The sequence below is a fragment of the Astyanax mexicanus genome, chromosome 17, assembly GCF_023375975.1.
Source record: "Astyanax mexicanus isolate ESR-SI-001 chromosome 17, AstMex3_surface, whole genome shotgun sequence".
In the NCBI taxonomy this organism is placed as follows: Eukaryota; Metazoa; Chordata; class Actinopteri; order Characiformes; family Acestrorhamphidae; genus Astyanax; species Astyanax mexicanus.
Window position 1 is genome coordinate 23287337 of NC_064424.1, and position 18091 is coordinate 23305427.

Genomic DNA, 18091 nt, shown 5'->3' on the forward strand with positions numbered 1-18091 from the left:
ACGATGTACAAAGTAATAACAGCAGGGGTACCAATAATTGTGGCACACATGATTTCATTTAAAAGATTTATTTCTTAATATGTGATTTTTTCCCCCACCAAATAAAGACACATATTAAAGCTTAGATTTTTCCCTTTTTTGCATTGTTGTCCTACACATATTTTTTTAAATAATTAATTAGATGCCAAGGAACACTTCTTAACCAGGGATGCCAATAATTATTAAGGGTGCTGTATTTTATCTCAATTTCACATGTTTAAATACACTCATCATCAAAAGGAAGATAAAAGTTAGAATATTCACACTGCATGGGACGGATTATGACAGGACATCATTAGAAACCTCTGCCAAAATGTCTTCCATGTTGCGCTACAGATGTGTTACACATGGCGTCTGTATATGTACAGTGGGTACAGAAAGTATTCTTATGCCTTTAAATTTGTCACTCTTTGTTTCATTGCAACCCTTTGCTAAAATCAAATAAGTTCATTTTATTTCTCATTAATGTACACTCAGCACCCCATCTTGACAGAAAAAAAAACAGAAATGTAACTTTTTAGTAAATTTATTTAAAAAGAAAACTGAAATATCACATGCTCATAAGTTTTCAGACCCTTTGCTCAGTACTGTGTAGAAGCATCCTTTTGAGCTAGTACAGCCATGAGTCTTTTGGGGTTTTTCACACCTGGATTTAGGGATTTTATGCCACTGTTTCTTTGTTATTTTAGCTGTGTGTTTAGGGTTATTGTCTTGTTGGAAGGTAAAACCTTTGGCTCAGTCTGAGGTCCAGAGCACTCTGGAAGAGGGTTTCTTCCAGGAGATCTCTTTACTTGGCCGCATTCATCTTTCCTTCAATTGCAACCTGTCGTCCTGTCCCTGCAGCTGAAAAACACCCCCAAAGCATGATGCTGCCACCACCATGTTTCACTGTTGAGATTGTATTAGTATTATTGCTAAAACATTTAATCTTTGTCTCACCAGACCAGAGAATCTTATTTCTCGTAGTCTGGGAGTAATTCATGTGTTTTTTGGCAAACTCTATGTGGGCATTATGTGCACTTTGTTTTCTTTTGCTCCTCTCTCTCTCTCTCCTTGCGTAAGGTAACGCTTATGGGCAAGGGTAATTGGCTGAGCACCAATGAAGGTCTCCTCTAGTTTGGCTGCACCCACCAATCACACTCTGTGCTGAGGCAGGAAGAGGCAGGCCTTACAGCATAAGAGGAACCGCATGGCACACAGCAGCATGGACTGTCTCAGAGCGGCAGATTTCAAACAGTGTGCAACTGACTGACTGAATAGTGAATGGTGGCATAGTTGGTTCTGAGGGTGTTTTGTTTATGAGTTGTGCTGTAAGTGTTTGTTTGATCATGATCCTGTGTAAACTAATACACATAAATTTAATATTTTTTCCACCAAATGTTGTCCTCCCACTTTCTCCTCCATCACATGCAATGTTATTACTCTTCCTCACCCTTATACTACAAAATAGGGGAGGAGCATAAGAGTGGGCTTTCAAACTCTAAGCAGAGGCTCTGAATACTTATGACCATGTGATATTTCAGTTTTTCTTTTTTTAATAACTTTGCAAACATTTCTACATTTGTTTTTTATGTCAGTATGGGGTGCTGAGTGTACATTAATGAAAATTAAAATAAACTTGATTTTTAGCAAATGGCTGCAATGAAAAGATTGAAAATTTTAAAAGGGTCTAAATACTTTCCTTACCCACTGTAAATATGAGCAAAAGTTTCCATATCAGACAAAATGCTTAATCTTATAATCTTTTGTTAACCTTTATCTTACTTACAAATAACACTGCAATCTGACATTTTCTGGGTGTCAGGATATGTATGTTGCATATAGGATATGTATGTTACATATAAGACGTTTTAACGTTTATAAGGTGTTTTAACATGACTGAGTAGAATAAACAACTGAAACATGATAAAACATTTTAAACTTGACCATTACCCATTCTCTGGATAATACAAATAATCTAAAATATATTTCCACAGAGAGATCTCTTGACACCGTTTAAATCTACGCCATCCACATCTTGTTAACCTCCCTCTTCTTAGGTTCAGAGAGGGAAAAAGCAATTACAATTTTTTTTAGCCAAAACATTATGATTGCTATGTACTGTCAAATATTATGCATTTCTGGCTAAATGTTGGCACTGCTCTCTCCATTTGTGGAGGTAAATTTTGTCTAACAGAAAATCACAGTAACCATGGGCCAATCTGGGGAATTTCTTTACCCCAAGGAGTCATTCCAACTGCCAGATTGTTAAGACAAGTAAACGTTTACCACGACCAGATAATTAGCATTCTGGACCCTACACATGGCTAACCAGTGATGAGATGGATTCAACTAGCTCTAACATGACACAGAAATACACTGGTACTGATGGCTTTCAGTTGTCTTTTTTTCCCCCAGCACTTCGGCATGGAGGCATTGTTGGTACACAAAGGAAGCCATTGAATTGCTGCAAGCAACATTTTCGTGGGTCAAAGGAGGTGTGCATTTATGACAGCTTGAATACAACTATTAATAAGACCACCCATCAAATACTGTCTTGGATGCTTCAACCAGAGGCTCCGTATTTTGTCCTTAGATAACCTGCTGTGCAGATTCAGCAGTCAGGTAGTAACTGTGGTGTTCTTGCACTGGCATTTGCAGCAGATTTCTGAACATATCAGGCCTGAAGAGTGTCAATTCAAGGAGAAAAAACTAAGGCAATGACGCTACAGAGCTTTAGTGGGGAGGTGGAAAAAATCTTTTTAGAAAAACAAAGACAAAGCCTGAGAGGGAGATAGTTCAGGTTGAAGTTTAATGTGTACAACAGCTCACAGCAATAAGGTGAATGTCCAATGCAGCTAGTGCAATGCTTGGTACCACCCAAACAGGGTACCTGTCCCCAGCAGTGCCTTGAATACAACAGAGAAGTGGTACAGTCAAAACTGAAACGTAAAGGACAGTGAAATGCAGGTGTTGTAAAAGTCCAAGCACTTAAATGCTGCTTTTCTAAATCACCTAAAGCAGGTCTGTGTGTGCATTTAAATATGAAGTTTGTGATGGAATGGGTGCTTGCGGTGGTGGAAATGAGTTTAAATAGATATTATTAAAATCTAACTAGATGTGACTCCACCACCTGAGGACTATCCCCTCAGGAAATTGTGACTACTTCCCAGTCAGTAACCAAAAGCACATAGTTTAGTTGTGGTGAGGAGACAGACCATGGTTTCCTTTACAATTTTATTTAACACATCTAGACAATAATTTAATTAAATACTTGTCTGCAACTATCACAAATCACAGTGTGACAAAAAATCCAAAAAGTAACTCAACAGCAGAACTGAAACAATTCAAGAAAAAAAAAATCCCAAATAAATTAAATTGCCCCCCCCCCAAAAAAAAAAACCCACACAAATATTCCAACAAAAATAATCTTTAAAAAAAAAACAAATGCAAAAACTTTTTACTAAATTACCTCCAAATATAACAGCTAAAGAAAATAAATACGAGAATCCAAAACAATAAAAAAATTACCTCCACATATCAAAGATAGCAAAAATAGCGATAAAATTACATTTAGCAGAAAAAAGAAATCAACGCAAACTTACAGAATTAGGCAACTCAAACTTAACCAAAAATTCACAAAAATATAGAATAATGAATTCCTGAAAAGGAAAATGAAAGAATCAACACAAAACAAAAAAAAAATCACAAATCAACAACAACAAAAAAAAGAGACTGCGGCAAGACGCACCCCACTTGTTCCTTTAAAATAAACAGAAAAACCAACAATCGAAAGAGTCGGTCAACAATGTAGCAGCCACGTAATGTGCCCCACTAAGGACCACTAAACAGGGGCAATTGAAACTGAAATACAGTGTGTAGCAACCAATACATTCAGGAAGCAGCAGCAGCGCTATGGAGAGGAAATTGGCTGGGAAACCAAATTAACGTGGTCTATTCCAGTAAAAAAAATAGATAAAAAAAAATATATATATATGACTAGTATCAAACAAAAACACTAACAAAATATAAAGCACACTAAAATATATAACAGGATTATGCAGCACGACAAATTGGAGGAATGAGAGTCGCAGGCAAGGTGACTCAATGTTTATAAAATACTTTAACAAAAAAATTATGACAAGGCAACATGCATACCTGCAATACCTTATAGGTGAAAATGGTAGATATGAATAGATGAGGACGCTTCCGATTCCACAACACGGAAAAGCACATCACTTTGATTTTATCACTACAACGTAATCACCCAGTTCATTCACACATCAAAAGCACTCTACACCCCAAAAATAACACCATCTGTTATACCTAAACCGATCCACCACACCACGAACTGTAGAGGAACACGCCACCATTTAACCCTTTTACTTCCTTTTATAGTGCCAACTTCCCATAATTAAAACTCCTCACAGTAAATGCCTGCACTGCTGGTAAAATAAAAACCCACCAGTCACAATTTGATAACTTATAGGTCTCCGAAATATGCTTTATAATAGTCATCTTGTTTTCAAATTTAAATATATATATATATATATATATATATATATACATATATATATATATTTAAATATATATATATTTATATATATATATATATATATATATATATATATATAAATATATATATATATATATAAATTGTTGTAGATCCCTCAAATTGATTTGTTTTATTGGTCCAATAATCTACAAAAAATTATTTATATGGATTAATATAACCGGTAAATATGGGAAGAGTCTCTGCAGCTCCTTTCTGAGTGAAGGAAAAAGTAAGCTGCCTTCCCAAATCTCGTCCTCTCTCTGTAAAAGACAAAGGACCCTTAATGGCACAGATTAGCATTATTCTGAACAATGTGTAGATGTATCTGCATAATGGTGCCCTGAAGCTACTGTTTTAGTAAGTAAACAAAAAATGAATAAATGTTATGTTTTGAGACATTTTGTGACAAAAAAGAACATTATAAAAATTAAAAAGATGGTGTAATAATCAAAAAAGTGGTTTGTTGCCTGAGGGCAACACCATGACACAGAGGATTAAGAGTAGGTATGTGATGGTGCTGCTCTGTAATGTTGTGCGCATATACTGCAATATATATTCTAATTTCGACACACAAGTGGTTAATTCAATCAAATCATTATTTAGTGACATGTTGATGTTGTTTATTTCCAGTAAAACACGGTTTTATTTGTATTTAGGGCTGTTTTACTCTCTGGTTTAGTGCGAACTGTGTTAAGGTGGAATTTTTAAGTTGGAATGCTAAATAAGAAATGAAAATCCAGATGCTAACCAGTCACTACAGTTTTTTTTGCTCTTTTAAATTCTTATTTTGCTTAATATGACAAAATAATGTATGTGTTTATTTAAAAGAAGTAGTGTAAGTTTTCTGTGTGTTTGTGTAATGTGCCAGCCTCGTAACCAGAGAGCAAGACCATGTGAGCTAACTGAAGCCTGTCTGTCCTGTGTGCATTTTAATACAGGTATGTTGCGCTAAAGGGAGCTATATTGTTATACATAATTGTAAACATAAAACATAATTCATAAAAGTCCAGCTCTCCAAAAAAATGCCATCTTAAGGAAATGGGGAGCTGACAGAGAGCAAGAGCATGCCAGATAACTGAAGACTGTCTGTCCTGTGTGCATTTTAATACAGGCAGGAGAAACAAATGCTCAAATCTGAGCTAAAGTGTCGGTGTTCTTTTCCATCCATCCTAAAATAATGCAATAATACCACTTGATACTTACTAACAGTGTGGAATGTGTTCTTCAAGGATTTCATGGTGTTATTGGATAACAGTTTGATTTGCTGGATTATCACACTTCAAAATCTGGTTTATGCACAAACAAAGTAGTAGACCCCTGGAGGTTTAATCAGTCAGAAGTTAAATATTGTGATTACGAAGCAATTGTTCAGACCATAGCCCAGTGGTCTTGCAGTTGTCACTGGCCAAAAAACATGTACTTAAGACATGGAGATTTGATAACAATCTGCTGCCAGATAAAGCTTTTGTTGAACAGAATACAACTCATGAGAAGGGTAATATTGTACCCTTGGAAAATACAAATATATTTAATATACATTCTGATTGCACTGGAAGAAATGTAAGTTTGTGCATTAAAAACCCACATAAACAGAGTTTAAAAAAAGAGAGAAAAGCCCATTAGAACGTTACACATTGGCTCCCTGAATATCCAGTTGTTGCCTTTAAAGTTAAAGGCACTCTTCAGTGGGAGCCAGGTGATATCTAAGGATCTTTGAACCTGGGTCTGAAATCTTGGGTTTGTCATTCTGATTCCCTTCCCATCAACAAATGCACTCTGTTCCTGTTTCTGTTAATTCTGATTAACTTCAGCAAGTCCCTCTGCATTTTGACCAATGTCCTGTTCAACATGTTGAAGTTTCTTATTCTCTTTGTTGCTCCAACATTAGATACATGATGAAACAACAAGTTTGTTTCGTATGGCTTGATCCACTCTGTGAGAAAAATAAGAGCAAAGAAATTGTTAAAAAAGTGTAAAAAAAAAAACAAAAAAAACAGCCCCCTCATGCCACACTAGAACCAGCCCTGCCAAAACCACAGAGCTAACCTAGCTCAATAAAGAACCAACAGTGAAACCGTCAAAAACATTTAACATATGTTTTCTTCTCACTAAAACATATTATAATGTACCTATTAAAACCTATTATAGTGGCTTAATGTACTAAAAAAATACCAAACTTCTCTCATTTATTTCACTGCATAAAGAACATAAACTTGTAATAGACTTTACTGTAACCCACATTACTAACTTGCTGCGGAATAAACATGCTGGTTGAGTATCTCCAGCACAGCAAATTATATAATTTGACTTTGATGGTCTAGCTGGTCTGTCAGTATAAGCAGGGTGGTATTGGACCAGTATGACTAGTGCTCATACTGATAGATTAGCACATAGAACAGCCACCTCTAATTAAACACAATACCACTTTTCTCAGCTACACTGGTAAAGTGTGCCACAGTGTTTAGTAATTTCCTGCTGTATCATTCTCTGCTCGCCTCAGTGAGGGCAGTTAGTTCATTATTTGGATCAACTGGGTGTAATATGCTGTGGTGTCAGTTCAGTTCACTGTCACATTAGCCTAAAGCTAGCATTATTCTAATTCAGACTCCTGAATGATCTCATAGGATTAGAGGATCCAGTGATGGTCAGCGGGAAAATGTACACAGAATAAAACGTTTAGGGTTCTGAACATATTTATTTACCACAGAATCTAGAGATGTGTCGTGCTAAGTGAGTGTGTGTGTGAGGAACAGAAGAAGGGGGACTTGCTGTGTTTGTGTGAGGTGTAGAGAAAGAAGGGGGCTCGCTGTATGTGTGTTTAAGGAGCAGAAGAAGAGAGGCTTGCTGTGTGTGTGTGTGTGTGTGTGTAAGGAGCAGAAGAAGAGAGGCTTGATGTGTGTGTGTGTGTGTGTGGAGGTGGAGAGAGAAGGGGGCTTGCTGTGTGTGTGTGTGTGTGTGTGTGTGTGTAAGGAGCAGAAGAATAGAGGCTTGCTGTGTGTTTGTGTGTGTGTGTGTGTGTGTGTGGAGGTGGAGAGAGAAGGGGACTTGCTGTGTGTGTGTATTCAGCCCCAATGCTCGTTTATGCCTGTTAGCGTGTTAGCTAACTAGCCTGTTGTTATTTAGGTGTGGTTGCAGTCGACACTTTCAGTAATAAACCAACGACTGTAAATGTCTTTCTTGTTTATCGTTTAATTAACATAAATAGTAACTTACACTGACTTCTGATTCTTACTCTGGTTTAAGAACACATTTATTAAAATGATTCCCGTTTGGTACAGCATGAAATACCTCTTTTTCAAATTGTCCTATATTATCATGATTATGTAGAATCTTTTCCTCTTCACATATGCAGTGTTAAAAATGTATATAAATGTATTTATTTATCTCCCCACTATTTTGTGGGTGTACTGTTTTTTGTATTTTTTTGGTTCATTGTTTATAAACCAAATTTTACTGTTTATATTTTCTTTGTTTTATTTATAGATTTGTAATTTTCTTTAACAGTAACATACATGCAGAAACACTGTGACAGAGAGAGCACTGCAATGGCGAGTAATATGACATTATTACTGAGCTGAACACGTTGCATGATTACATAAGTGAATGTTATAAATCTGGCACACAATGTAACATTATCTTTTGCAATTAAAATGTTATTAAATGTTATTCATGTTTTCCTACCTGAGCACACATCCTGACTCCTTTAGCAGTTCAGCAAGCTTTTCCACAGACTTTCCCAGTGGATTTCCAGATAGATCCAGCTCTTTCAGTTGTGAGTGGTTTGAAGGTAGTGCTAAAACCAGAGCAGCACAGCCTTCCTCTTCTATACTGCAGTTCTTAAGCCTGATAAAAATAGACTGACTGTTTATTTCTTTTTCTTGAACATTAATTTAAAAAATAAAAATAAATTACAATATGTTTAGCCATGCACTTTAATGTGAAGAAGAAAATAAAATGTATGCGTTTAATAATTATAATCAGAAAATATTTATTTAAATTCAAAGAAAATAAATTCCATTACTGCTGCTTCTACTACTACTACTACTACTACTACTACTAATAATAATAATAATAATTATTATTATTATTATTATTATTATTATTATTATAAAAAGAAAAATAATGAGAAAATACAAGGGACAGGATGGGAACATGACAGATATAAAAACACAAATGACACAACTACTTACTTCAGTTTCTCCAGTCTACAGAGAGGATTCTTCAGTAGATCACAGAGCTTTCGCAGTGCTGACTGATGTAGTTTATTCCCATTCAGATCCAGCTCTCTCAAGTGTGAGGGGTTTTTAATCAAAGCAGAAACCAAAGTAGCACAGTCTTGCTCTGTCATACCAGCATTAAACACCCCCTCAGATTTATATATCCTGGAAAGGCAGACAAAAAAGTAAACATATAAAGTTGAACACATAAATTACTCTCACAATAGATGAGGGGTGGATTTTTACCTCTAACTAGTATAAACAGAACTGTTCTAAAAATACACAGCTACGTATCTCAGTTGTACTTCGATGGTGGTGTTCAGTAGACAAATTCTAACCATTTGTTCCTCAGACAATGGAGGTTAAGGAAGAGTTTCATATGCAGCATGCGTATACAACTGAGAGAGACCTATTGCATTACTCAAAGAACAAGAAAAAGTGGATTTTGGCAGAATTACACCTTTATATTAACTCCTTACCTAAGTTTCTGCAGTCTGCAGTGTGGATCTTCCAATAGCTCAGAGAGCTGCATGACATTATATTTAGGTTTCTTCTTGCTCAGGTCCAGCTCCCTCTCCAGTAAAGGGTTTATTTTCAGTTGTTTTTCAATACGCCTGAAGGCCTGTTCTGCAGCTTCACTTTTCAATAGTCTACAAAAGAGAATAAATGAACAGTTAAATTAATAACTTTTTAAATGAGTTGCTGGCACACCTTCACAGCATGAATGCATGGGTCAGTACCCTCTGCTGAAATGTGCAAAAGTGCAGCACTATTAAATACCAACACGCCAATGTCAGAGTGCACCTGGCTGTTAAAGGGAATTTAAAGTGACACTGTCTGGACTTTAACACTGAGCATGTGTCCACCACCTACTCACACTCATAACTCAAAACCTGTTTCTACATTAGCTATGGCTCTCCATTATCTCTCTGCACAGTTGTTCTGTTATTTGTTTGTACTGTCTGGGTTCCTCTCAAAGTTTCTTCCTCTTGGTGTGAGAAAGTTTTCCCTTACCGCTGTTGCCAATATGTTGCCAGCATGGTATTTACTCATACTCAGGACAATTATCTTTGTAAAGCTACTTTATGACAACGTTGGTTATAAAAATGCCTATATAAATTAATTTTTATAAATATGAATACAATTTTAATTGAATTAAAATGAACTTTATGCCTAATACCAAGTGCACATACCACTTAAATAAAATGTAAAAAGCAAATGGAATTTCAGATATTATAAAAACATGACAAATTGAGAGATTTATGGGGAAGTATTTATTTTGAATACAACTGTATCTCTAGATTTATAATATGCAGGGACTAGAACATGGGCAAAGCTGCTGTTCTTATCCAGCACTTTCTTGTCTAATGAAACATAAATAAATTTGTACTAAGAATAAAAATGTACTAAGATGAACAGATTTTTTTTAATTAGATAATTTCTAGAGTGAAATACTATTGACACTAATACTTTAATGGCAATGTAAGTTTGTGTGTCCAAAATAGTTAGTAAATTAGTTTACGTCTTACCTAAAAAATGCAAAAACAGCAACAACAACTAAAAACAATGTGAAGCAATATGAAGATGGGGCAGAGTATGTGATAACAACATTAGTTAAGCCTGGGTAAGCCTAATACTTTATCTTGAGTGTCCACACAAGTGAGGAAATGAGTAAAAACAATATTGACAGCTTTGCATGCTTTGATTTGTAGAAATTCAACTCTGACTTAATGTCAATGTAGAGAGCACAGTGTTGAATATACAGTTAGGCCCAAAAATATTTGGACAATTCAATAATCTTCATGATTTAGGCTTTGAATAACTGAAGTGTAGACTGTCAGGTTTAATCCAAGGGATTGAACAAAAATTTCCTATGAAGAGTTTAGGAATTACAACAATTTCTCTAAAAAGTCTCCACATCTCAGGGGTTTAAAAGTGACTGGACAAATGAACTTTACCATAAATAAAATGATCATTTTAACACTTTATTGAGAATCCTTTGCAGGCAATGACTGCCTGAACTCTGAAATTCATGTACATCTCTAAACACTGGGTTTCCTCCTTTATGATGCTCTACCAGGCCTTTACTGCAGCATCTTCAGTTGTTACTTGTTTGAGGGTCTTTCTGCCTTTCGTTTGTCTTAAGCAATTGAAATGCTGCTCGATCGGGTTCAGATCTGCAGATTGACCAGGCCACTGCAGAATAGTCAATTTCGTAACCTTAACAATTCCTGGATTTGGATCATTGTCCATCTGTACTATGAAGCACCATCCAGCAAACCCTGCTGCATTTGGTTGAATCTGAGCAGAAAGTATATCCTTGTTCCCTTCAGAAGTCATTCTTGTACTTTTGTCTTCTGTCACATCTTCAATAAACACTACTGTCCCAGTGCCACTGGAAGCCATGCACGCTCATCCACCACCATGTTTTACAGGGGATGTGGTGAGCATTGTCTCAAGCCATTCCAAGCCTTCTCCATACTTTTTTCCTTCCCATCATTCTGGTACAGACTGATCTTAGTTTCATCTGCCCAAAGAATACTGTTGCAGAACTGGGATGGTTTCTTAAGATGTTTTTTTGGTAAAGTCTAATCTGGCCTTATCTAATCTATAAATGATTTGCACCTTGTGGTGAACTCTCTGTATTTCCTCTCATGAAGTCTTCTCTTTATGCTACACTGAGATACACCTACTTCCTGAAGAGTGTTTTTCACTTGAGTGGATGTTGTGTAGGGTTTTTATTTCCCCCATAAAGGGATTCTGTGATCATCCATCACTGCTGTCTTTTGTGGACTTTTTCAACAGAATGTACCAAACTGTTGATTTGGCCACTCCTAAAACAATTAATAATTAAGATAATTCTTAAACGCTTCATAGGATATTTTTGTTCATGCAGAGCCCAAATCATGAAGATTGTGTCACTGTTTCAATATTTAAAGGCCTAACTGTATCTCTTGTGAATAATAGTCAGGTAATAAGATCTCTATTTAAATCTCTTGTAATATAAATTTCATAAAAAAATATTTTTACTATATCGTAGTAAGGAACATAGATCACGATTCATGGTTTATCACATGTAATTTCCCACATTTAGCATTTTTACCAGTAACTGTCTTACCATAGTTTGTATTAGTGTTTATTGTTTGTGTCATGCAGTAAGTTGCATAAGCCACGTTAGTGTAAGTTAGTGTAATTCAGCTTCATCAATCTTCCCATGTAAAACCCACAGCTGATCAATATAGAATGTAGGAACGGAAGATGTGTCTCTCACCTTAGTGTTTTCAGGTTACAGTGGGTGATCTCCCTCACTCCTGTATCTCCAGGATCGTTCCCTCTGAGATCCAACTGTAGGTGTAATGAGGAGTTTGATTGCAGAGCTTTTGCTAGAGCTGCATATCCTCTCTCTGTTACACTGCAAAATGAAAGGCTAAAGAAAAAAATGAAAATGTCTTTGTGAGTATACACCTTATGTATGTATAACAATGATAATCACAGGCATTTTTGGGACATTCCAAAGAATAAACTGTCACAAAAGAACAATCTTAAAAGTGGAGGAGATTTCAGGAGACAAGCAGTCACTCTAGGTCCTTCGGCACCCTGACAGCTATTAGGTGTTAATGTTGTCAGGCTAACATATATATTTAGATATATAGATGCGACTGAATTTCATGACCAGGCCGAATCTTAGTGTGTTGTTTTTCGGGCAGTGTGAGAGGGGAAGAGAGGTCCGATTAACTGCCCAAACAGTAGGACGTAATAAGGGATTTCTGACATGCCAGAAATTTTGGTAGCTTGTCTCACAGTGTGAGCTGCCTTGCGAGCTGATTTCGTAACGTGACAACCTGTTTTCCCAATATTCATTTCAAATATACCCATAAAAACCCTTTCTTGTGAAGTGATGGCCTTTTTCATATGTATATCTTGCTTCTGGATATGTGGAGAAATGTTTTCTAGGAGAAAGATGGAATCCTCAAATGATATGCGCAACAGATCACAAAATCCATTCATTTCATCCATCTACATATAATATAAAAGAGGAAAACCAGTTTTGTAGATTGCATACACTGTTACATACTGATATACTGGATATTTAATTAACCAGCGGAAAAAATCAAAGGAAAACACAGTCTGTGTACAATGCTGTGTACAATGAAGTAGCACCATACCTAAGTGGACAAACTGTAGCATCCACATTGTCTCAGCCACCTGCGAGTCCATGTACTTGTATTTTTTTTTTGTGGAGCGCACAACAGGGCACAAGTTACCGAAGTTATGCGCTTTCTCAACATTTTGCAGGTCGACATGTTCTGCTGAACCATAGACTGTATATAGCTGGACAGAGCATCGTCTCTCAAAAGTGAAGCCACCACAGGTCGGGCGCCCCCTGCTGTTCGGCTGCAGAAAGCTGTGTAACCCCACCCACCCCCATAGGTTTCAATGGCAAAACAGACAACTTTCAATCAGTTTTTTTATAATATGCTGTAATTCTACCTCCGTTATTTAAATGCAGCAGCTAGTGTAACCTTTTTTATATTGTCAAATTCTTATATCCCCACAGAATTCTTTTTTTAAAACGTTATTCAGCTCTGTTCAAAAAAGGTGTGGTTATTGTAAAAGGGCTGGTTATGGGCGGGACCAATAACAGACCGTCAGTTCCGCTCTGCAGTCTGTGACCGCGAGGCAGCCCTCAGGGGCGGGGTTATTTAAATGAGTAGGAGCTCTCCACAGTCTTTTTCCCTCCTCTGGACTCTACTGCGCAGACTCTGCTCTCAGAATCGCGAAAATGGCGGAAGATTTTGGCTTCATTTTCATTGAATGAATGGGAACGGCGACACGGCGTCCATCTTTATATACAGTCTATGTGCTGAACCGAGTGCTTGTATGCAGAAAGAACTCCGCCTACGAGCTGCGTTAGATGTGCAGTGTGTCTCAGCATGTCAGTCAGACCGTACATTGTAAGCATATGAATCACAGGCGTTGTTTGTACACAACAAACAATACAAACATGCAGTGTGAGCTCTCCACAATGCACCTGATTAAAAAAAATGCACAATGTCTACCTGGCTTTACCAGTTACAATTAACTGGGAATTAGTAATGCGTTATTTAATTAAGCAAATTGATTACGTTTTTTATATTGTTAAACAAACTTCAATATCAAACAAATATAAAACGTGCTTTACAAAATATCAAACAGTTATAAAGCACCTTTTAAATTATTTCATTTATTAAGATAAAAATCTGTCCCTTTGTGAAAAAGTGTTTGCCCCCCATAAATTGCCAGTGATGAATATTTTAGAAAAGTTGAGTTCAATTTAACTACTAACCACAACCATGACCTGTAGAATCAAGAAATCATTTAAATAAAACCTGTCTGACAACATATAGCAGCTATTTAAAATACATGAACACATTTTTAAATAAAAAAATATCAAACACAAGTCATGAATCATCTATCAGTTTGTAAAAGGTTACAAAGACACTTCTAAGGACCACAGTGAGAGCTATTATTCACAAATGGAGAAAAGGTGGAACACTAGTGAACCTTAACGATAGGGTGTACTATAGGGCCCTCAGTGTTGATTTGTAACACTAGTGAATTTACTGTTTACATGGACTCGCAGGTAGCTGAGACGATGTGATTTGACTCTTAGCTCACACTGTGAGACAATTGACCAACATTTCTGGCATGTCAGAAATCCCTCCTCGTGCCCAACTGCTCATTCGCAACTCGTTTGGGCAGTTAATCAGACATTGCTTCCCCTCTCACACTGCAGTACACACAAAGCACCATGAACTAAAACTCAACCGATCAGGAAATTCAGTCACATTTACTATAATTACAAGAATAATAAAAGAAATGTCTCCCAGTAGATATTACCTTAGAGTCTCTAGTTTACAGTGATGATTCTTCAGTGCACTGCAGAGGAAGTCCACTCCGGAATCCTGCAGGTTATTGTTACTCAGGTCCAGTTCTCTCAGACTGGATGAAGTTAGAACTGTGGCTAAAGCTGAACAGCTTTTCTCTGTTAGATCATCATTGTTGATCCTAAAAATAAGTGATCAGGACAGAACTGTAAAATACTCAAAATTTCAATAAATGCACTTATGTGGTTACTTAAAAAAACATTGAAGTGAAAAAGGTTATTTTTAAGAAGATTTCCTAAATAGACAAATGCTTCAAAATATTTGTTTTTACTGTATTATTTTGTGCAGATATATTTATTCATATTATATAAAAGGGTTAGGTGAAATGGAATCCAAACAGTTAATTAATTGGTGACTTCTCAGATAATTATTTCTCACCAATACACTCGCAAGTGGTCAAATATAAAGTTTGTTCTGAGCTTAGACTCTACAATGAAATTAGATCATGTATTTAGAATCATTTGCTTCAGACTATTGATACTACAACAATGTACTACACACAGTTTATTATTATAATTTTATCTTTTAAAGCCCCGCTAGGTAGGATTTCCTTGATTTTTGATATTTTTAAAGAATTGAAATTACAGCTTGAAACTCACTGCAGCGCTGCATTGAGGTGTAATAGGAGGAATAGTGGTTCTCTCGTGTCTGTGCTGGGCTCCTCTGAGCTCAAACCAGACTCTGTAAGTTTTCCGAGGCGGCCGCAACCAACGCTTGCGAGAACTGCGACCTGCTTTCCAACCTTTAGTTCTAACAGTTCTACAATGACTACTGGTTCATTCTTTACAAACTAACATACAGACACTCTGGCAGAAGCTGGAAAGAGACCAAATATGTCTGTGAAAGCCAGAAAACGAGAAAGAGAAACTAATCTGCCTGAAACATTTATTACACTCTGCAACTAAGTTTAAGTTAGAGTTATATACACAACACTGCACAATTTAGGCCGTTTAAACAGAACTTTTCACTGTGATGTGCATTTATTATTACTGAAACAAAAGAGAATACTGACTGTAGTTTCTTCAGTTTGCAGTGTGTATCCTGCAGTAAATCACACAGTCGTTTAACTCTGGAATCTCCTGAAAGTCCTGCTGGATTCCTGCTCAGGTTCAGCTCTGTCTGCAGTAAGACATCCTTTCCTAGAGCTGAAGAAAGAGAAGTATAGGCTTCCTCTGCAGCAGCAGTCTTCAATAGCCTGTGAAGAAAACATGTTTCAATACTGAATTGTTCTGAGTTGATCTGATTGTGCCTTATTCAACAAACAAAAAAGGGCCTTCTTTTGGAAGCACAGTTCACGCTTTTCTTATAACGATGGATCCCATTGCTTTAGTGAACTAAATAAACCCTAAATAACAAAACATTGGTTATATAAAGCTCTGGAAACAATTTAAGAGACAACAACAGTTTCTGAATCAGTTTATCTGATTTTGCTTTTTATTGGTACATGTTTAAGTAACATTAAAATTTTTTGTTTTATTCTATGAGACAATATTTCTCCCAAATTCCAAAAAAAAAATATTTTAGACCATTTATTTGCAGAAAATGAGAAATGACTAAAATAACAAAAGAGCGTTCAGATCTCTAATAATGCAAATCAAAAATAAGTTAATATTCATATAGTTTAAGAGTTCAGTACTCAATATTTGGTGGAATAACCCTGGTTATACCCACACTTTTTTATATTCCAGAGGTTTTTTTAATTTGGTAAAATTCAAGAAACTTATCATTTTTTGTTAGTTTTCCACAGCTGTAACTGGGTTTTAATAAGGATATCTTTTTAAGAATTGTTGATCAATAAGGCCCAATGCTCTTATGCTAGTGGACCAATGTTCATAAATCTAGCTTACAAAAATACCCTGATTGATATGAAGTATGTTTATTGCAGCCTCATGGATCTGCCCATGGAGAAAACACAGCTGAACCGTTTATTGTGCAGCAAAAAAAACTGGTTTCTCTTACTTTAGTTTACAGTTTGGAAACTTTGTTAGATTCTTCACTCCTGTGTCTCCAGGATAATTTCCTCTGAGATCCAACTCTATCAGGTGTGATGAAGGTTTTGATTTTAGAGCTGAAGCTAGAGCAGCATATCCTTCCTCTTTTACACTACAATCAGAGAGACTGGGGAAAAGAGAGTTTTACAGGTAAAACTTTTTAATTTTTTATGTTTTATATCGGTGTCAAGACTGATTTCGTACTAACTTTATTTGTGCAAGTTTGCAGTTTTGCATCTTCAGTAAGTGAGATATCTGAGTCACTCCATCATTTCCTAGTTCATTCCCACTCAGATCCAGCTGCTTCAGGTGTGAAGGATTAGATTTAAGAGCTGATGATAGAGCAGCACAGCCTTCACCTGTAATACTGCTGCTGTTCAGCCTGCAGAGAGAGTACAATACTTTAATTATTACCCATTTCCATCCACATTTTCAACATAATCAGCTATACATCATTTAGAGAACTGTTATTGATAGATGAAGTATAACAAAGCAAATGAGCAAAAGTAACAGTGTTAACTTTTGTTTCTAAAAGTAAGGCTAAATAAATATACTACAAAAAACCCTAAGCCTTCTGTAAAGGTTTTAACCAGTCCTATTGTAAACACATACATCACTCAATAATGCCTGGCTCAAAATACAGGATTTTAAATATCTGGACTGATGTTGAAAATGTCAGAGACCCCACACAAAGTTTCATTTTTCATTTACATGTTTTAGTGATTTTTCTGCCTGAAATCATTCTTAGTTATCCCCCACACTATACCATCTGCCCTAATTAAAACAGTACACACTTTAAGAATTGGATTTAACCAGTCAGCAAATCCAAACAAAAATGGGACTGAACAAAAAAAAAGCTGAACTTTATTTAGATTTTTTTACCGGCTCTTATTTGGATTTCCATTCCACTTTAAATGCTGACTGCTGTAACACGCAGACAGTCATTCTGCATCAGTAAATGTTTATTTCCTTTATTCATGACTTGAATTTACTGTATTTGTTACTTTGGTCACAAAAACCAAACTAAAATGCAGCAGAAAACCTTTGCGAAGTAAAGCGAGCACTTCACACACAGGAGGCTTCTTTCAGTGGGGAGCTGAAGGCTAGGCTACCTGTAGCAACGCCACCATGGTAAAATCTGGACACTTTATTATCTAACTGTAACAACAGAGGATTAAAAGCAGCAGTTTAGAAATGTACTGATAGTAACAACAGCAGCCCCTGTAACTGTTCAACTGTTTCATGGCTGCTGTGATTACCATAAATTATTTCCATTTCTAACCTGCTGCTTATTAATGCTCTGTTGTTACATTAAGTTAATACAGTGTCCAGATTTTGCCATGGTGGCATCCTGGTAGTCGAGCCAATCAGACCAAATAAAAA

The 18091-nt window shown here is 36.3% G+C and overlaps 1 protein-coding gene across 1 annotated transcript in view; it reads right to left on the reverse strand.

Moving 5' to 3' along the window:
* Positions 1-4706: 4706 nt before the first annotated feature.
* The window catches only part of LOC103035323 (uncharacterized), a 48872-nt gene continuing 35487 nt past the window's right edge, over positions 4707-18091 (reverse strand). Inside the window, exons 32-40 of the mRNA XM_022676206.2 lie at positions 16917-17090; positions 16677-16835; positions 15730-15912; positions 14671-14838; positions 12062-12217; positions 9270-9440; positions 8764-8955; positions 8255-8416; positions 4707-6506 (exon numbers count right to left, since the gene is read on the reverse strand). Of these exons, the coding sequence (XP_022531927.2) occupies positions 6458-6506; positions 8255-8416; positions 8764-8955; positions 9270-9440; positions 12062-12217; positions 14671-14838; positions 15730-15912; positions 16677-16835; positions 16917-17090 (1414 nt within the window). The 3' untranslated portion in view covers positions 4707-6457. The remainder of the gene's footprint in view (positions 6507-8254; positions 8417-8763; positions 8956-9269; positions 9441-12061; positions 12218-14670; positions 14839-15729; positions 15913-16676; positions 16836-16916; positions 17091-18091) is intronic.